We start from the raw sequence: 21,379 nt of genomic DNA, 5'->3' as shown, positions 1-21,379 counted from the left end.
CACACACGCTCAAGACACACACGCTCACACACACACACACACACGCACACACGCTCAAGACACACACACGCTCACACACACACGCTCAAGACACACACACACACACACAGCTACATACACACACACACACGCACGCTCGCACACACACGCTCACACACACACACACAGCTACATACACACACACACACGCACGCTCACACACACACGCTCACACACACACACACAATCACACACTCACACACACACGCACACACACACACACAGCTACACACTCACACACACACACACACACACACACACACAGCTACATGCACTCACACACACACACACACACACACACACACACACACACACACACACACACACACACACACACACACACACACACACACACACACACACACACAACTGCATACATTCATTGTTACTGTCACTGTTACTACTATTGTTACTACTACTACTATTGTTACTGTTACTGCTACTACTACTATTGTTACTGTTACTGCTACTACTATTGTTACTACTACTACTATTGTTACTGTTACTACTATTGTTACTGTTACTACTACTACTATTGTTACTGTTACTGCTACTACTATTGTTACTACTACTACTATTGTTACTGTTACTACTATTGTTACTGTTACTACTATTGTTACTACTATTGTTACTACTACTGCTATTGTTACTGTTACTACTATTGTTACTGTTACTACTATTACTACTACTACTACTATTGTTACTACTATTGTTACTACTACTACTATTGTTACTGTTACTACTATTGTTACTGTTACTACTATTTGTTACTACTACTACTATTGTTACTGCTATTGTTACTACTACTGCTATTGTTACTGTTACTACTATTGTTACTGTTACTACTATTGTTACTGTTACTACTATTGTTACTGTTACTACTACTACTATTGTTACTGTTACTACTATTGTTACTGTTACTGTTACTACTACTATTGTTACTGTTACTGCTACTACTATTGTTACTACTACTACTATTGTTACTGTTACTACTATTGTTACTGTTACTACGGTTGTTACTACTACTACTATTGTTACTGTTACTGCTACTACTATTGTTACTGTTACTACTACTACTATTGTTACTACTACTACTATTGTTACTGTTACTACTACTGTTACTACTACCACTACTAGTGTTACTGTTACTACTATTGTTACTGTTACTACTATTGTTACTGTTACTACTACTACTACTATTGTTACTGTTACTGTTACTACTATTGTTACTGCTACTACTATTGTTACTGCTACTACTACTATTGTTACTGTTACTACTATTGTTACTACTACTACTATTGTTACTGTTACTACTACTGTTACTACTACCACTACTAGTGTTACTGTTACTACTATTGTTACTGTTACTACTACTACTACTATTGTTACTGTTACTGTTACTACTATTGTTACTGCTACTACTATTGTTACTGCTACTACTACTATTGTTACTGTTACTACTATTGTTACTGCTACTACTATTGTTACTGCTACTACTACTATTGTTACTGTTACTGTTACTACTATTGTTACTACTACTACTATTGTTACTACTACTACTATTGTTACTGTTACTACTATTGTTACTGTTACTACTATTGTTACTACTACTGCTATTGTTCCTGTTACTACAGATGGCGAGGAGACATGAAGGACGCTGCTATTTGCCATTTAGCAGATGCTTTTATCCATTCACAGATCTAGCCAACAACTGATCATGCAATTTTTTATATTATTTTGTTTAATCGTTATTTAACTAGACAACTCAGTTAAGAACAAATTCTTATTTACAAAGACAACCTACCACCAAAAGGCAAAATGGCCTCCTGCGGTGACAGGGGATTAAAAAAAAAAAAAAGAAATGGGACAAAACACACATCACAACAAGAGAGACAACACAACATTCCATAAAGAGAGACCTAAGACAACAACGCAGCATGGCAGCAACACACATGACAACAACATAGTAGCAACACAACATGGCAGCAGCACAATATGGTAGCAGCACACAACATGGTACAAACATAATTGGGCACAGACAACAGAGCAAAAGGCAAGAAGATAGAGACAACAATACATCCAAATCACACTGTGTCAGCGCATTGAATTATTTCAGTAGTCTATCCATTTTTGTATTTCTTTATTTAATGTTTATTTAACAAGGAGGGTCAGTTAAGAACAATTTCTTATTTTCAATGACAGCCTAGGAACAGTGGTTTAACTGCCTGTTCAGGGGCAGAACGACTGATATTTATCTTGTCAGCTCGGGGATTCAATCCAGCAACCTTTCGGTTACTGGGCCAGCGCTCTAACCACTAGGCTACCCACCTCCCCAATCAATACATTGCATTGGTTATGCTGCATAGTGAGCATGACTTTGGTTTAATGTTGCCTCATTCCCCTCAGACCAAAGGGCTCAGTTGCTATTGGTGTTTAGAGGTGGGTTTGGAGGTTGTGTTGGAGCTATGCGTTAGTAGGGTAGAGGGCGGGCAGTGTTCCTCTCCCAACTGGATCAGTCTATTGAGGGTACATCCCAAATTGCACCCTAAGTAAAGCTAAGTGAGTGAAGGGCCTGTAGGTGAACATACAGGCAGCAGGTACTTGGGTTAACATGGTTGTGTAATGTTAGACTGGGTTAACATGGCTGTGTAATGTTAGACTGTGTTAACATGGCTGTATAATGATGTTAGACTGGGTTAACATGGCTGTATAATGATGTTAGACTGGATAACATGGCTGTATAATGATGTTAGACTGGATAACATGGCTGTGTAATGTTAGACTGAGTTAACATGGCTGTATAATGATGTTAGACTGGGTTAACATGGCTGTGTAATGTTAGACTGAGTTAACATGGCTGTATAATGACGTTAGACTGGGTTAACATGGCTGTATAATGATGTTAGACTGGATTAACATGGCTGTATAATGTTAGACTGAGTTAACATGGCTGTGTAATGTTAGACTGGGTTAACATGGCTGTATAATGATGTTAGACTGGGTTAACATGGCTGTGTAATGATGTTAGACTGAGTTAACATGGCTGTATAATGTTAGACTGAGTTAACATGGCTGTGTAATGTTAGACTGAGTTAACATGGCTGTGTAATGTTAGACTGAGTTAACATGGCTGTATAATGTTAGACTGAGTTAACATGGCTGTATAATGATGTTAGACTGGGTTAACATGGCTGTGTAATGTTAGACTGAGTTAACATGGCTGTATAATGATGTTAGACTGGGTTAACATGGCTGTATAATTGTTAGACTGAGTTAACATGGCTGTATAATGTTAGACTGAGTTAACATGGCTGTGTAATGTTAGACTGGGTTAACATGGCTGTATAATGATGTTAGACTGGGTTAACATGGCTGTGTAATGTTAGACTGAGTTAACATGGCTGTATAATGTTAGACTGAGTTAACATGGCTGTGTAATGTTAGACTGGGTTAACATGGCTGTATAATGATGTTAGACTGGGTTAACATGGCTGTATAATGTTAGACTGAGTTAACATGGCTGTATAATGATGTTAGACTGGGTTAACATGGCTGTGTAATGTTAGACTGAGTTAACATGGCTGTGTAATGACATTAACACTGTGTAATGTTAGACTGGCTGTAATGTTAACATGGCTGTATAATGATGTTAGACTGGGTTAACATGGCTGTATAATGATGTTAGACTGGGTTAATCATGGCTGTATAATGATGTTAGACTGAGTTAACATGGCTGTATAATGATGTTAGACTGAGTTAACATGGCTGTATAATGATGTTAGACTGAGTTAACATGGCTGTATAATGTTAGACTGGGTTAACATGGCTGTGTAATGATGTTAGACTGAGTTAACATGGCTGTATAATGATGTTAGACTGGGTTAACATGGCTGTGTAATGATGTTAGACTGAGTTAACATGGCTGTATAATGATGTTAGACTGGGTTAACATGGCTGTATAATGTTAGACTGAGTTAACATGGCTGTATAATGTTAGACTGGGTTAACATGGCTGTGTAATGTTAGACTGGGTTAACATGGCTGTATAATGATGTTAGACTGGGTTAACATGGCTGTATAATGTTAGACTGAGTTAACATGGCTGTATAATGTTAGACTGTGTTAACATGGCTGTATAATGATGTTAGACTGGGTTAACATGGCTGTATAATGATGTTAGACTGGGTTAACATGGCTGTGTAATGTTAGACTGAGTTAACATGGCTGTATAATGTTAGACTGAGTTAACATGGCTGTATAATGTTAGACTGGGTTAACATGGCTGTATAATGTTAGACTGGGTTAACATGGCTGTATAATGATGTTAGACTGGGTTAACATGGCTGTATAATGATGTTAGACTGGGTTAAATGTTATGGCTTATCATGATAATGTTAGACTGAGTTAACATGGCTGTATAATGATGTTAGACTGGGTTATCATGGCTGTATAATGTTAGACTGAGTGAAACACGGAAGAGTGTTAGTTGACCCCGTCTCCAGCAGCACCCTGTTCCCTATATAGTGCACTACTCTTGACCAGGTCCCATACGTAATAGGGTGCTGTTTAGCACGTATCCAGCTACTGTTAACGTGTTATTAGGGGAGATGAACAATGTCACCCAGACAACTATTTATAGCTCAGTCCAGTTTCCCACAATGCCTTACCCCCCCCTCCCCCCAAGCCAATTACATAGCTAGAATATTCACTGTTGAGCGAGAGATAAGCTCTTTTGTGATTGGACAGACAGGCGGAGGGATAGAGGGAGGATTGGATGGGATGGAGGTTAGGGAATAAACTGCCTATCACTCGCGTACATATGTCTATTTCAACATGTGACTTCCCATAACTTTTAAACTGGACGATTTATCTCAGTGGTTTTTGACTTGTGGTTTTTTTTGGACAGAAATAAAGCTCGTCCACAGTGCTTCTATGAAACCCCTGTTGATGGATAGGTAGTAACAAAAACTGACATCGTTGAGTATCGATGACGTTAATAATGGCCGAAATGTTTCTCTTGTGACTGTGTTCCTTGTATTGATTAGGGTGATGTGGTATGTTTCTCTGTGACTGTGTTCCTTGTATTGATTAGGGTGATGTGGTATGTTTCTCTGTGACTGTGTTCCTTGTATTGATTAGGGTGATGTGGTATGTTTCTCTGTGACTGTGTTCCTTGTATTGATTAGGGTGATGTGGTATGTTTCTCTGTGACTGTGTTCCTTGTATTGATTAGGGTGATGTGGTACGTTACTGTAATGTTTCTCTTGTGACTGTGCTCCTTGTATTGATTAGGGTGATGTGGTACGTTACTGTAATGTTTCTCTTGTGACTGTGCTCCTTGCAGGCGTTTGTGAGTGCCAAGCACGAGGGAGACAAGGTGATAGTGTTCGAGAGAGGCAACGTGCTGTTTCTGCTGAACTTCCACCCAACCAGGAGCCACACCAACTACAGGGTGGCTGTGGCCTCGCCCGGGAAGTATCCTTATGGCTATGTATGAGTGTCCAGTGTGTGTGGGGGGGTGTGTAGGGGTGGGTGTCTGTGTGTGTGTGGGGGGCGGGGGTGTGTGTGTCTGTGTGTGTGTGGGGGGGCGGGGGTTGTGTGTAGGGGTGGGTGTCTGTGTGTGCGTGGGGGGGGGGGTTGTGGGGGTGCGGATGGGTGTGTGTAGGGGTGTGTGTGTGTGGGGGGGTTGTGGGGGTGCAGGTGCGGATGGGTGTGTGTAGGGGTGTGTGTGTGGGGGGGGGTTGTGGGTGTGTGTAGGGGTGTGTGTGTGCGTGGGTAGGTGGGAGGTTGGGCTGATCTGTGGGTATAAATGCACAAAACATCCTAGGTACCTGGATTCACACACACACACACATTTACCACACACACACACACACGACACATTTACCACACACACCCCGTAGCGTGGGAACACACACAGAGTTGTGTTTCCAGTGCCATGTTTCCATTGACCTGGGGCCGCGTCTCTCCCTCCCGGTGCTCTGATGTGTGAGGAGATGCTCTCTGAAGTCGGGGAACACTAATCAATGTGCTGGATGGCATTATGAAGCACCACCGTAAACATTGTACAGTCAAGTGTGTGTGTGTGTGTGTGTGTGTGTGTGTGTGTGTGTGTGTGTGTGTGTGTGTGTGTGTGTGTGTGTGTGTGTGTGTGTGTGTGTGTGTGTGCTCCGACGCTACGGGGTGTGTGTGGTAAATGTGTCGTGGGTGTGGTAAATGTGTCGTGTGTGTGTGTGTGTGTCGTGTGCGTGTGTGGAGGAACCAATTAGAGCAGAAGACAGATGAGCGCGCCACTCAGAGGAAGAAGAGGTAAACAACAAGATCCAACCGGTCCAGAGTGCTTTTCGATTACATTCTGTTTCTCACACAACATCCTGAAAGGACATTAGCTCTCCTGCTGCACACCAGGACTGGAGTTACATGATGTTTATAGTCTTGTTGTCCTGCCCCCTCCATTAGCTCTCCTGCTCCACACCTGGACTGGAGTTACATGATGTTTATAGTCTTGTTGTCCTGCCCCCTCCATTAGCTCTCCTGCTCCACACCTGGACTGGAGTTACATGATGTTTATAGTCTTGTTGTCCTGCCCCCTCCATTAGCTCTCCTGCTCCACACCTGGACTGGAGTTACATGATGTTTATAGTCTTGTTGTCCTGCCCCCTCCATTAGCTCTCCTGCTCCACACCTGGACTGGAGTTACATGATGTTTATAGTCTTGTTGTCCTGCCCCCTCCATTAGCTCTCCTGCTGCACACCTGGACTGGAGTTACATGATGTTTATAGTCTTGTTGTCCTGCCCCCTCCATTAGCTCTCCTGCTCCACACCTGGACTGGAGTTACATGATGTTTATAGTCTTGTTGTCCTGCCCCTCCATTAGCTCTCCTGCTCCACACCTGGACTGGAGTTACATGATGTTTATAGTCTTGTTGTCCTGCCCCCTCCATTAGCTCTCCTGCTCCACACCTGGACTGGAGTTACATGATGTTTATAGTCTGGTTGTCCTGCCCCTCCATTAGCTCTCCTGCTCCACACCTGGACTGGGAGTTACATGATGTTTATAGTCTTGTTGTCCTGCCCCCTCCATTAGCTCTCCTGCTCCACACCTGGACTGGAGTTACATGATGTTTATAGTCTTGTTGTCCTGCCCCCTCCATTAGCTCTCCTGCTCCACACCTGGACTGGAGTTACATGATGTTTATAGTCTTGTTGTCCTGCCCCTCCATTAGCTCTCCTGCTCCACACCTGGACTGGAGTTACATGATGTTTATAGTCTTGTTGTCCTGCCCCTCCATTAGCTCTCCTGCTCCACACCTGGACTGGAGTTACATGATGTTTATAGTCTTGTTGTCCTGCCCCCTCCATTAGCTCTCCTGCTCCACACCTGGACTGGAGTTACATGATGTTTATAGTCTTGTTGTCCTGCCCCTCCATTAGCTCTCCTGCTCCACACCTGGACTGGAGTTACATGATGTTTATAGTCTTGTTGTCCTGCCCCCTCCATTAGCTCTCCTGCTCCACACCTGGACTGGAGTTACATGATGTTTATAGTCTTGTTGTCCTGCCCCTCCATTAGCTCTCCTGCTCCACACCTGGACTGGAGTTACATGATGTTTATAGTCTTGTTGTCCTGCCCCCTCCATTAGCTCTCCTGCTCCACACCTGGACTGGAGTTACATGATGTTTATAGTCTTGTTGTCCTGCCCCCCATCCATTAGCTCTCCTGCTCCACACCTGGACTGGAGTTACATGATGTTTATAGTCTTGTTGTCCTGCCCCTCCATTAGCTCTCCTGCTCCACACCTGGACTGGAGTTACATGATGTTTATAGTCTTGTTGTCCTGCCCCCTCCATTAGCTCTCCTGCTCCACACCTGGACTGGAGTTACATGATGTTTATAGTCTTGTTGTCCTGCCCCCTCCATTAGCTCTCCTGCTCCACACCTGGACTGGAGTTACATGATGTTTATAGTCTTGTTGTCCTGCCCCTCCATTAGCTCTCCTGCTCCACACCTGGACTGGAGTTACATGATGTTTATAGTCTTGTTGTCCCCCCTGCTCTCCTGCTCCACACCTCCATGATGTTTATAGTCTTGTTGTCTGCCCCCTCCATTAGCTCTCCACCTGGACTGGAGTTACATGATGTTTATAGTCTTGTTGTCCTGCCCCTCCATTAGCTCTCCTGCTCCACACCTGGACTGGAGTTACATGATGTTTATAGTCTTGTTGTCCTGCCCCCTCCATTAGCTCTCCTGCTCCACACCTGGACTGGAGTTACATGATGTTTATAGTCTTGTTGTCCTGCCCCCTCCATTAGCTCTCCTGCTCCACACCTGGACTGGAGTTACATGATGTTTATAGTCTGTTGTTGTCCTGCCCCCTCCATTAGCTCTCCTGCTCCACACCTGGACTGGAGTTACATGATGTTTATAGTCTTGTTGTCCTGCCCCCTCCATTAGCTCTCCTGCTCCACACCTGGACTGGAGTTACATGATGTTTATAGTCTTGTTGTCCTGCCCCCTCCATTAGCTCTCCTGCTCCACACCTGGACTGGAGTTACATGATGTTTATAGTCTTGTTGTCCTGCCCCCTCCATTAGCTCTCCTGCTCCACACCTGGACTGGGAGTTACATGATGTTTATAGTCTTGTTGTCCTGCCCCCTCCATTAGCTCTCCTGCTCCACACCTGGACTGGAGTTACATGATGTTTATAGTCTTGTTGTCCTGCCCCTCCATTAGCTCTCCTGCTCCACACCTGGACTGGAGTTACATGATGTTTATAGTCTTGTTGTCCTGCCCCCTCCATTAGCTCTCCTGCTGCACACCTGGACTGGAGTTACATGATGTTTATAGTCTTGTTGTCCTGCTCCCTCCATTAGCCCCTCCATTAGCTCTCCTGCTCCACACCTGCTGCACACCTGGACTGGAGTTACATGATGTTTATAGTCTTGTTGTCCTGCCCCCTCCATTAGCTCTCCTGCTCCACACCTGGACTGGGAGTTACATGATGTTTATAGTCTTGTTGTCCTGCCCCCTCCATTAGCTCTCCTGCTCCACACCTGGACTGGAGTTACATGATGTTTATAGTCTTGTTGTCCTGCCCCCTCCATTAGCTCTCCTGCTCCACACCTGGACTGGAGTTACATGATGTTTATAGTCTTGTTGTCCTGCCCCTCCATTAGCTCTCCTGCTCCACACCTGGACTGGAGTTACATGATGTTTATAGTCTTGTTGTCCTGCCCCCTCCATTAGCTCTCCTGCTCCACACCTGGACTGGAGTTACATGATGTTTATAGTCTTGTTGTCCTGCCCCCTCCATTAGCTCTCCTGCTCCACACCTGGACTGGAGTTACATGATGTTTATAGTCTTGTTGTCCTGCCCCCTCCATTAGCTCTCCTGCTGCACACCTGGACTGGAGTTACATGATGTTTATAGTCTTGTTGTCCTGCCCCCTCCATTAGCTCTCCTGCTGCACACCTGGACTGGAGTTACATGATGTTTATAGTCTTGTTGTCCTGCCCCCTCCATTAGCTCTCCTGCTCCACACCTGGACTGGGAGTTACATGATGTTTATAGTCTTGTTGTCCTGCCCCCTCCATTAGCTCTCTGCTGCTCACCTGGACTGGGACCTGGACTGGGCTCTTACATGATGTTTATAGTCTTGTTGTCCTGCCCCTCCATTAGCTCTCCTGCTCCACACCTGGACTGGAGTTACATGATGTTTATAGTCTTGTTGTCCTGCCCCCTCCATTAGCTCTCCTGCTCCACACCTGGACTGGAGTTACATGATGTTTATAGTCTTGTTGTCCTGCCCCCTCCATTAGCTCTCCTGCTCCACACCTGGACTGGAGTTACATGATGTTTATAGTCTTGTTGTCCTGCCCCCTCCATTAGCTCTCCTGCTCCACACCTGGACTGGAGTTACATGATGTTTATAGTCTTGTTGTCCTGCCCCCTCCATTAGCTCTCCTGCTCCACACCTGGACTGGAGTTACATGATGTTTATAGTCTTGTTGTCCTGCCCCCTCCATTAGCTCTCCTGCTCCACACCTGGACTGGAGTTACATGATGTTTATAGTCTTGTTGTCCTGCCCCCTCCATTAGCTCTCCTGCTCCACACCTGGACTGGGAGTTACATGATGTTTATAGTCTTGTTGTCCTGCCCCCTCCATTAGCTCTCCTGCTCCACACCTGGACTGGAGTTACATGATGTTTATAGTCTTGTTGTCCTGCCCCCTCCATTAGCTCTCCTGCTCCACACCTGGACTGGAGTTACATGATGTTTATAGTCTTGTTGTCCTGCCCCCTCCATTAGCTCTCCTGCTCCACACCTGGACTGGAGTTACATGATGTTTATAGTCTTGTTGTCCTGCCCCCTCCATTAGCTCTCCTGCTCCACACCTGGACTGGAGTTACATGATGTTTATAGTCTTGTTGTCCTGCCCCCTCCATTAGCTCTCCTGCTCCACACCTGGACTGGGAGTTACATGATGTTTATAGTCTTGTTGTCCTGCCCCCTCCATTAGCTCTCCTGCTCCACACCTGGACTGGAGTTACATGATGTTTATAGTCTTGTTGTCCTGCCCCCTCCATTAGCTCTCCTGCTCCACACCTGGACTGGAGTTACATGATGTTTATAGTCTTGTTGTCCTGCCCCCTCCATTAGCTCTCCTGCTGCACACCTGGACTGGAGTTACATGATGTTTATAGTCTTGTTGTCCTGCCCCCTCCATTAGCTCTCCTGCTCCACACCTGGACTGGAGTTACATGATGTTTATAGTCTTGTTGTCCTGCCCCCTCCATTAGCTCTCCTGCTCCACACCTGGACTGGAGTTACATGATGTTTATAGTCTTGTTGTCCTGCCCCTCCATTAGCTCTCCTGCTCCACACCTGATGACTTGTTGTCCTGCCCCCTCCAGCTCCACACCTGGACTGGAGTTACATGATGTTTATAGTCTTGTTGTCCTGCCCCTCCATTAGCTCTCCTGCTCCACACCTGGACTGGGAGTTACATGATGTTTATAGTCTTGTTGTCCTGCCCCCTCCATTAGCTCTCCTGCTGCCACACCTGGACTGGAGTTACATGATGTTTATAGTCTTGTTGTCCTGCCCCCTCCATTAGCTCTCCTGCTCCACACCTGGACTGGGAGTTACATGATGTTTATAGTCTTGCTGTCCTGCCCCCTCCATTAGCTCTCCTGCTGCACACCTGGACTGGAGTTACATGATGTTTATAGTCTTGTTGTCCTGCCCCCTCCATTAGCTCTCCTGCTCCACACCTGGACTGGAGTTACATGATGTTTATAGTCTTGTTGTCCTGCCCCCTCCATTAGCTCTCCTGCTCCACACCTGGACTGGAGTTACATGATGTTTATAGTCTTGTTGTCCTGCCCCTCCATTAGCTCTCCTGCTCCACACCTGGACTGGGAGTTACATGATGTTTATAGTCTTGTTGTCCTGCCCCCTCCATTAGCTCTCCTGCTCCACACCTGGACTGGAGTTACATGATGTTTATAGTCTTGTTGTCCTGCCCCCTCCATCATGGTCACCTGAGGCTTTTCACTCTCTAACGCTTTCTGATTCTGTTTCAAATGGTTTATCTCGGCTGTCCACCCAAGCTGCTCTGAGCTCTGTTCTGTTCTGTCTGTCTGTCTGTCTCTACTCTAGCTCTGTTCTGTCTGTCTGTCTGTCTGTCTGTCTGTCTGTCTGTCTGTCTGTCTCTACTCTAGCTCTGTTCTGTCTGTCTGTCTGTCTGTCTCTACTCTAGCTCTGTTCTATCTGTCTGTCTCTACTCTAGCTCTGTTCTGTCTGTCTGTCTGTCTCTACTCTAACTCTGTTCTGTCTGTCTGTCTGTCTGTCTGTCTGTCTGTCTGTCTGTCTGTCTGTCTGTCTCTACTCTAGCTCTGTTCTGTCTGTCTCTACTCTAGCTCTGTTCTGTCTGTCTGTCTGTCTGTCTCTACTCTAGCTCTGTTCTGTCTGTCTGTCTGTCTCTACTCTAGCTCTGTTCTGTCTGTCTGTCTCTACTCTAGCTCTGTTCTGTCTGTCTGTCTCTACTCTAGCTCTGTTCTGTCTGTCTGTCTGTCTGTCTCTACTCTAGCTCTGTTCTGTCTGTCTGTCTGTCTCTACTCTAGCTCTGTTCTGTCTGTCTGTCTCTACTCTAGCTCTGTTCTGCCTGTCTGTCTCTACTCTAGCTCTGTTCTGTCTGTCTGTCTCTACTCTAGCTCTGGTCTGTCTGTCTGTCTGTCTGTCTGTCTGTCTCTACTCTAGCTCTGTTCTGTCTGTCTGTCTGTCTCTACTCTAGCTCTGTTCTGTCTGTCTGTCTCTACTCTAGCTCTGTTCTGTCTGTCTGTCTGTCTGTCTCTACTCTAGCTCTGTTCTGTCTGTCTGTCTGTCTGTCTGTCTGTCTGTCTCTACTCTAGCTCTGTTCTGTCTGTCTGTCTGTCTGTCTCTACTCTAGTTCTGTTCTGTCTGTCTGTCTGTCTCTACTCTAGCTCTGTTCTATCTGTCTGTCTCTACTCTAGCTCTGTTCTATCTGTCTGTCTGTCTCTACTCTAGTTCTGTTCTGTCTGTCTGTCTGTCTGTCTGTCTGTCTCTACTCTAGCTCTGTTCTATCTGTCTGTCTCTACTCTAGCTCTGTTCTATCTGTCTGTCTGTCTCTACTCTAGCTCTGTTCTATCTGTCTGTCTGTCTCTACTCTAGCTCTGTTCTATCTGTCTGTCTGTCTCTACTCTAGCTCTGTTCTGTCTGTCTGTCTGTCTCTACTCTAGCTCTGTTCTGTCTGTCTGTCTCTACTCTAGCTCTGTTCTGTCTGTCTGTCTGTCTCTACTCTAGCTCTGTTCTATCTGTCTCACGACACCCCCTGGACAGGACATTTTCTCCTGTTTTTGTAGCGAGGCACATTGATGGACTGGACACCCCCTGGACAGGACACCAGTCTATTGTCAGATATTCTGCTGCGAGTCTTCGGCCTTTGAGTGTCCAGTACAACATCCATGTTTAATCCTTCCCAGGCCACGAACACAACAAACAGAGAAGAGACGACGTCTGGTTAGTATTAATGGCCCCAGCGTGTAGGTGCCTGGTCGTCCCTAGATAGAAGAAGTGAGTCAGAGACTAACCTCGGGATCCTCTCCTTTTGGTTCAGGAACTGTTTTCTCACTCCTCTTCTGTCTTGTCTTCTGAGATTTTCTTTTCAACACGGGAGGATCAAGGAGGAAAGGGAAAGTTTCCTCCAAAGTCAAAGCAGCAAACCACCATAAGAAGAGGGGGAATAAACCACGGCCTATTGATATTCAGTCTACATCAGCTTTTCCAGAGGCACTCCAACCATCACTGTTTTTCTGTTCCCTCGCTCTCTCTTTATCTCTCTATCTACCCATCTCTCTCTCTCTCTTTATCTCTCGCTCTTACTCTCTCTTTCTGTATCGCTCTCTCTTCTCTCTCTCTCTCTCTCTTTCGTTCTGTCTCTCTCTTTCGCTCTCTCTCTCGCTGTAGCTACCTCTTCTCTCTCTCTCTTTCGCTCTCTCTCGCTGTAGCTCCCTCTCCTCTCTCTCTCTGTCTCTCTCTGTCTCTCTCTCTCTCTCTCTCTCTCTCTGTCTCTATCTCTCTGTCTCTCTCTCTGTGTCTCTCTCTCTCTCTGTCTCTCTCTCTCTCTGTCTCTCTCTCTCTCTCGCGCTGTAGTTCTCTCTTCTCTCTCCCTCTCCTCTCTCCCTCTTCTCTCTCTCTCTTCTCTCTCTCTCTCTCTATGTCTCTCTCTCTCTCTCTCTCTCTCTCTCTCTGTCTCTGTCTCTCTCTGTCTCTCTCTCTCTCTCTCTCATCTGGTGGGTTCTCTAGGCACTTTGTTTCATCCAGCAGGTTTCTGAAACCCTAGTGGGGTCCTGTGGTGGGAGAAGAGCTCTACCTATCAGAGTAGATATGTCTTTGATATGGGCGTATGTCCCAAATGGAACCCTATTCCCTATAAATGGAACCCTATTATCTATAAATGGAACCCTATTCTCTGGGGCGGCAGTGTAGCCTAGTGGTTAGAGCATTGGACTAGTAACCGAAAGGTTGCAAGTTCAAAACCCCGAGCTGACAAGGTACAAAATCTGTCGTTTTGCCCCTGAACAGGCAGTTAACCCACTGTTCCTAGGCCGTCATTGAAAATAAGAATTTGTTCTTAACTGACTTGCCTGGTTAAATAAAGGTAAAATAAAAGATTTAAAAAATCAGCATTCAGGGTTCGAACCACCCAGTTTATAATACGGTATAACAAAGAAATCACAAAGGGTTCTGGGACTTGATTACTGAGATGTGAACATATTTCTCTAAGAGCCCATCAGTCCACTCTCAGTGGGCTGCTATAACACTCCTTGTCTCAAATAACCTACAGTATAGGCCTTGGTCAATGGTAGTGTACTATAAAGGGAATAGGCTGCAATTTGGAAGGCATTCCGATTGCAATCATGGTCATGGACAGATTGTTTTCAAGTCATCAATGGGCCTAATTACTGAGCTTTTCTCCTGGACTGACTGGCAACTGCTCTGGCCCTCTACAGGTTGACACTGATGTCAGATGGTCCCTAATCACTCAGTCAAAACCTGGCCATGTTTGGCGTTGTGAAGAGTCTGGGTAGGTACGAGCAGTAGAGTGGTGAAGCGTCCACCATATTGCTTTCACCTTGCAGATCTGTGACCTGCAGAAACAATGGGTTAGGGCCACTAGCGGGAGCGAGTGATGGGGGTGGGTAGGGAGCGATGGGGGTGGGTAGGTAGGGGTAGGGACTGGGGGTGGGTAGGTAGGGAATGGGAGGCCCGATGGGGGTGGGTAGGTAGGGGTAGGGGCGATGGGGGTGGGTAGGTAGGTAGGGGTAGGGAGCCATGGGGGTGGGTAGGTAGGTAACCCCCTTGAGGGGCTTATTGATCCTAAACTGGGTAGGTAGGTTAGGGCAGGGATTTTGTCATACCCGATGGGGCTGTGGGTAGGTAGGGTAGGGAGCGATGGGAGTGGGTAGGTAGGGGTAGGGGTTATGGGGGTGGGTAGGTAGGGGTAGGGAGCGATGGGGGTGGGTAGGTAGGGGTAGGGAGCGATGGGGGTGGGTAGGTAGGTAGGGGTAGGGAGCGATGGGGGTGGGTAGAGGGTAGAGGTGGGAGGGGTAGGTAGTGGTTAGAGTGTGGGGTGGCAGGTAGGTAGTGGTTAGAGTGATGGGGGTGGGTAGGTAGGGGTTAGAGCAATGGGGGTAGGCGGCGATGGGGGTGGCCTAGGGTAGGGGTAGGGAGGATGGGGGGGATAGGTAGGGGTTAGGGAGCGATGGGCGTGGGTAGGTAGGGGTAGGGAGCGATGGGGGTGGGTAGGTAGGTAGGGGTAGGGAGTGATGGGGGTGGGGGTAGGTAGGGGTAGGGAGCGAGGGGGTGGGTAGGTAGGGGTTAGAGTGTAGGGGGTAGGGAGCGATGGGGGTGGTAGGTAGGGGTAGGGAGCGATGGGGGTGGATAGGTAGGGAGCGATGGGGGTGGGTAGGTAGGGAGCGTGGGGGTGGGTAGGTAGGGAGCGATGGGGGTGGGTAGGTAGGGGCAGGGAGCCTAGGGGGTGGGTAGGTAGGGGTAGGGAGCGATGGGGGTGGGAGGTAGGGGTAGGGAGCAATGGGGGCTGGGTAGGTACAGATCTGGGAGCCCCTGGGGTAGGTAGGGAACGATGGGGGTGGGTAGGGAAAATAAGAATTTGGTAGGGAGCGATGGGGGTGGGTAAAATGGGGGTTTAAAAAAACTCAGCATTCAGCGATGGGGGTGGGTAGGGATAATACGGTGGGGGTAACAAAGAAATCACAAAGGGGGTCTAGGGACTTGATTACTGGGATGTGAACATATTTCTGGGTAAGAGCCCATCAGTCCAGGGAGCAGTGGGGTGGGTAGGGAACATGGGGGTGGGTAGGGAGCGATAACCTGGGTATGGAGCGATGAGGTGAAAAGGGAGCGATGGGGTGGGTAGGGAGCGATGGGGGTGGGTAGGGAGCAATGGGGGTGGAAGGGAGCGATGGGGGTGGGTAGGGACAGATTGTTTGGGTAGGGAGCGATGGGGGTGGGTAGGGAGCGATGGGGGTCTCCTAAGGACTGATGGGGGTTGGTAGGGAGCAATGGGGGTCAGCTAGTCCCAATGGGGGTGGGTAAAACCTGGCCATGTTGGTAAGGAAGATGGGGGTTGGTAGGGAGCATGGGGGTGGGTAGGGAGCACCATAGGGAGCGATCACCTTGCAGATCTGTGACCTGGTAGGGACAATGGGGGTAGGGCCAGGGAGTGATGGGGGTGGGTAGGGAGCGATGGGGGTGGGTAGGGAGCAATGGGGGTGGGTAGGAGAGATGGGGGTTGGTAGGGAGCGATGGGGGTGGGTAGGTGGGGGTGGGTCGGGAGCGATGGGGGTGGGTAGGGAGGATGGGGGTGGTTAGGGAGCGATGGGGGTGGGTAGGGAGGGATGGGGGTGGGAGGGAGCGATGGGGGTGGGTAGGGAGCGATGGGGGTGGGTAGGGAGCGATGGGGGTTGGGGGGTGAGAGGTAGGGGTAGGGAGCAATGGGGGTGGGTAGGGAGCAATGGGGGTGGGGGAGCGATGGGGGTTGGTAAGGAGAGATGGGGGTTGGTAGGGAGCGATGGGGGTGGGTAGGGAGCAATGGGGGTGGGTAGGGAGCGATGGGGGTTGGTAAGGAGAGATGGGGGTTGGTAGGGAGCGATGGGGGTGGGTAGGGAGCGATGGGGGTGGGTAGGGAGCGATGGGGGTTGGTAAGGAGAGATGGGGGTTGGTAGGGAGCAATGGGGGTGGGTAGGGAGCGATGGGGGTGGGTAGGGAGCGATGGGGGTGGGTAGGGAGCAATGGGGGTTGGTAAGGAGAGATGGGGGTTGGTAGGGAGCGATGGGGGTTGGTAGGGAGCAATGGGGGTGGGTCGGGAGCGATTCAGGGGGGTGGGTCGGGAGCGATGGGGGTGGGTAGGTAGGGTGGGGGTGGGTAGGGAGCGATGGGGGTGGGTAGGGAGCGATGGGGGGTAGGGGGAGGGGTGGGTAGGGAGCGATGGGGTGGGTAGGGAGCGATGGGGGTGGGTAGGGAGCGATGGGGGTGGGTAGGGAGCGATGGGGGTGGGTAGGGAGCGATTGAGGTGGGTAGGGAGCGATGGGGTGGGTAGGGAGCGATGGGGTGGGTATGGAGCGATTGAGGTGAGTAGGGAGCGATGGGGTGGGTAGGGAGCGATGGGGGTGGGTAGGGAGCGATGGGGGTGGGTAGGGAGCGATGGGGGTGGGTAGGGACGATGGGGGTGGGTAGGGGGCGATGGGGGTGGGTAGGGAGCGATGGGGGTTGGTAAGGAGAGATGGAGGTTGGTAAGGAGAGATGGGGGGGAGCGATGGGGGGGGTAGGGAGCGATGGGGGTGGGTAGGGAGCGATGGGGTGGGTAAGGATGAGATGGGGGTGGGTAGGGAGCGATGGGGGTGGGTAGGGAGCGATGGGGGTGGGTAGGGAGCGATGGGGGTGGGTAGGGAATGGGGGTGGGTAGGTTGGTAAGGAGAGATGGGGGTTGGTAGGGAGCAATGGGGGTGGGTAGGGAGCAATGGGGGTGGGTAGGGAGCGATGGGGGTTGGTAAGGAGAGATGGGGGTTGGTAGGGAGCGATGGGGTGGGTAGGGAGCGATGGGGGTGGGTAGGGAGCGATGGGGGTGGGTAGGGAGCGATGGGGGTAAGGAGAGATGGGGTGGTAGGGAGCGATGGGGGTGGGTAGGGACGATGGGGGTGGGTAGGGAGCGATGGGGGTGGGTAGGGAGCGATGGGGGTTGGTAAGGAGAGATGGGGGTTGGTAGGGAGCAATGGGGGTGGGTAGGGAGCAATGGGGGTGGGTAGGGAGCGATGGGGGTGGGTAAGGAGAGATGGGGGTGGGTAGGGAGCGATGGGGGTGGGTAGGGAGCGATGGGGGTGGGTAGGGAGCGATGGGTTGGGTAGGGAGCTCATGGGGGTGGGTATGGAGCGATGGGGGTGGGTAGGGAGCGATGGGGGTGGGTAGGGAGCGATGGGGGTGGGTAGGGAGCGATGGGGGTGGGTAACGAGAGATGGGGGTGGGTAGGGAGCGATGGGGGTTGGTAGGGAGCGATGGGGGTGGGTCGGGAGCGATGGGGGTGGGTAGGGAGCAATGGGGCCGGCTCAATGCTTCAGAATTGACCGTTTTCCTAAACTTCCCTCTATTCACAAAGCCTGTATTGATTACAATACTTCACAGCTGAACTGCAGGCTGTTATAGCAGCCATCTGTAGACAGTAACACAAACCTCATTCACAGCTGAACTGCAGGCTGGTATAGCAGCCATCTGTAGACAATAACACAAATCTCATTCACAGCTGAACTGCAGGCTGTTATAGCAGCCATCTGTAGACAATAACACAAATCTCATTCACAGCTGAACTGCAGGCTGTTATAGCAGCCATCTGTAGACAATAACACAAACAAACTCAGACAATAACACAATTCACAGCTGAACTGCAGGCTGTTATAGCAGCCATCTGTAGACAATAACACAAATCTCATTCACAGCTGAACTGCAGGCTGTTATAGCAGCCATCTGTAGACAATAACACAAATCTCATTCACAGCTGAACTGCAGGCTGTTATAGCAGCCATCTGTAGACAATAACACAAACCTCATTCACAGCTGAACCTGCAGGCTGTTATAGCAGCCATCTGTAGACAATAACACAAACCTCATTCACAGCTGAACTGCAGGGTGGTATAGCAGCCATCTGTAGACAATAACACAAATCTCATTCACAGCTGAACTGCAGGCTGTTATAGCAGCCATCTGTAGACAATAACACAAACCTCATTGTTGAATGCCTCCTGGAGCTCCACTTACCCCAGACAATGTTGGCCAGGGAACATCAAATTAACTGTCCTCCATTTACAATTCAGCATACGAACACACACAACACAAACACACACACACACACACACACACACACACACACACACACACACACACACACACACACACACACACACACACACACACACACACACACACACACACACAGAAGAGGCATAAGGTTATTTAATGTCTTTGGTTGCAGCCAGATGGTTGAAATCAGCTTTTGAATGAGCCTTGAATGACCTGCGATGTGTGAATGGTAGGATAACAATGTTCATTATCAGGTCAGTCATTATCTAACTAATCATATACTCCACTGTGGTATAAACTGAATTGAAATCACTAGGATAGGTAATATTCCTGTTAGTTGTGAATCTGTTGATTCTCATCTTTGCTTTACGTTATGATTCCTGAGAGATTTTATTACACAATGTTTTCTTTATTTAGAACCATCCTTAAATATCCACATCAAAAAAGGAGGATGTTGTCAGAATTCTCTAATGTAAGGAGGAAAGGGGGAGGGTGAGGGGGAGGAGAGGAGGGTGAGGGGAGGAGAGAGGGGGGAGGGAGGGGGGGTGAGGGAGAAGGGGAGCGGGGGAGGGAGAGAGAGAGAGGGGGTGAGGGAGAGGGGGAGGGAGGGGTGAGGGAGGGGGAGGAGAGAGGGGGAGGGAGAAGGGGAGGGAGAGGGTGAGGAGGGGGGAGGCAGAGAGGGGAGGGTGAGGGAGAAGAGAGGGAGAGGGGGGAGGGAGAGAGAGAGGAGGTGAGGGAGCGGGTGAGGAGAGCGGGAGGAGAGAGGGGGAGGGAGAGGGGGAGGGAGAGAGGGGGAGGGAGAATCAGGGAGGAGGGGGAGGGGGGGGGGAGCGGGGGAGAGGGGAGGGAGAGAGGGTGAGGGAGAGGGAGGAGGAGAGAGGGTGAGGGAGAAGGGGGAGGGAGAGTGGGAGGGGAGAGGGAGGAGAGGGGAGAGGGAGAGGGAGAGGGGGAGGGAGAGGGTGAGGGGGGGAGAGGAGGGAGAGAGAGAGCGGGGGGAGGGAGAGAGGGAGGGGTGAGGGAGAGAGGGGGGAGGGAGCGGGGGAGGGAGGGAGGGAGAGAGGGTGAGGGAGAGGGGAGGAGGAGAGAGGGGGAGGTGAGGGAGCGGGGAGAGGGAGGGGGGGGGAGGAGAGAGGGTGAGGGAGCGGGGAAGGGAGAGGGGGAGGAGAGAGGGGGGAGGGAGAGAGGGAGGAGAGAGGGTGATGGAGAGTGGGAGGGGAGGGAGTGGTAGAGAGGGAGTGGGGGAGGGGGAGTGTGTATGTCTTTCTCAGTAGAAATGATGCACACACTGAGCAGAGCTTCTTTCTTTTTAATCATGGCTATCAAAGCAGACAAGTAGAATGTTTCCCGGCCCTGGGGCAGAACCAGGAAGTGTTTGAGGATCTGACTCCAACTGACTCCTTCCTCAGACTGGCCTATGGGGAGATGAGGTGATTTTCACCTAGCCAATTAGGATCCAGTTTGCATGTGTGTTCCTTCCCACCTAGCTCCTGGTTGTTTGTTACCTACGATTGTGTCCCATTTGGCACTCAATTCCCAAGATAGTGCACTCCTTTTGACCAGAGTGGGGGAAAGTACAAGGAATTAGGGTGTCATTTTGGACTCAGATCTACTGTCCTGTCTATTGAGGTGCTCAGAGAGACAAAGGTAAACAAAACACCACAGAGAGAGAAGAGCCTCCCAGGTCCAATTCATCTATTAACTCTCTCTCTCTCTCTCTCTCTCTTTATCTCTCTCTCTATCCCCATTCCTCTCCTCTCCTTTTCTTCTTGTCATGTAGCTACCACAGGCCAATATCGTTATATACCCATAGCGTATAGGTATATATTAAATATTTACATTTGACATGCATATCTCGTCACAGGACAGCGGGGCGACAGGGTAGCCTAGTGGTTAGAGTGTAGAAGGCGGCAGGGTAGCCTAGTGGTTAGAGTGTAGAGGCGGCAGGGTAGCCTAGTGGTTAGAGCGTTGGACTAGTAACCGAAAGGTTGCAAGTTCAAACCCCCGAGCTGACAAGGTACAGATCTGTCGTTCTGCCCCTGAACAGGCAGTTAACCCACTGTTCCTAGGCCGTCATTGAAAATAAGAATTTGTTCTTAACTGACTTGCCTGGTTAAATAAAGATTAAATTAAAATTAAATATTTGGGCCATACATATGATATATTTCACTGAGGCCCTGTTACCTATACTACCTTGTTGGTTGTATTGTCGGGCACAAGGCTCTCACAGGCATAGAGAATATAATGCCCAGTGGGCCAAGCCATCAATCTACCCTAGATTTGTCCTGAATGAAACCCTATTCCAAGTCTTTATATTGCACTATTTTTTAACCAGGGCACGTAGGGCTGCAGTCAAAAGGAGTGCGCACTATGTAGGGAATAGGGTTCCATTCTGTACACAGACTTTGACTGATTACAAGTTCAGGAGAACAAGAGGGATCGTA

The 21,379-nt window shown here is 49.0% G+C and overlaps 1 protein-coding gene across 1 annotated transcript in view; it reads left to right on the top strand.

The window, feature by feature from the left end:
• LOC135553231 (1,4-alpha-glucan-branching enzyme-like) overlaps positions 1-21,379 on the top strand; it is an 85,216-nt gene that overhangs the window by 8,586 nt on the left and 55,251 nt on the right. The window contains exon 3 of the mRNA XM_064985405.1: positions 5,384-5,514. Within this exon, the coding sequence (XP_064841477.1) occupies positions 5,384-5,514 (131 nt within the window). The remainder of the gene's footprint in view (positions 1-5,383; positions 5,515-21,379) is intronic.

Source organism: Oncorhynchus masou, chromosome 13 (assembly GCF_036934945.1).
Source record: "Oncorhynchus masou masou isolate Uvic2021 chromosome 13, UVic_Omas_1.1, whole genome shotgun sequence".
Classification (NCBI taxonomy): Eukaryota; Metazoa; Chordata; class Actinopteri; order Salmoniformes; family Salmonidae; genus Oncorhynchus; species Oncorhynchus masou.
Note: the sequence above shows the minus strand (reverse complement) of the source record. Positions and strands in the feature narration are given on the sequence as shown.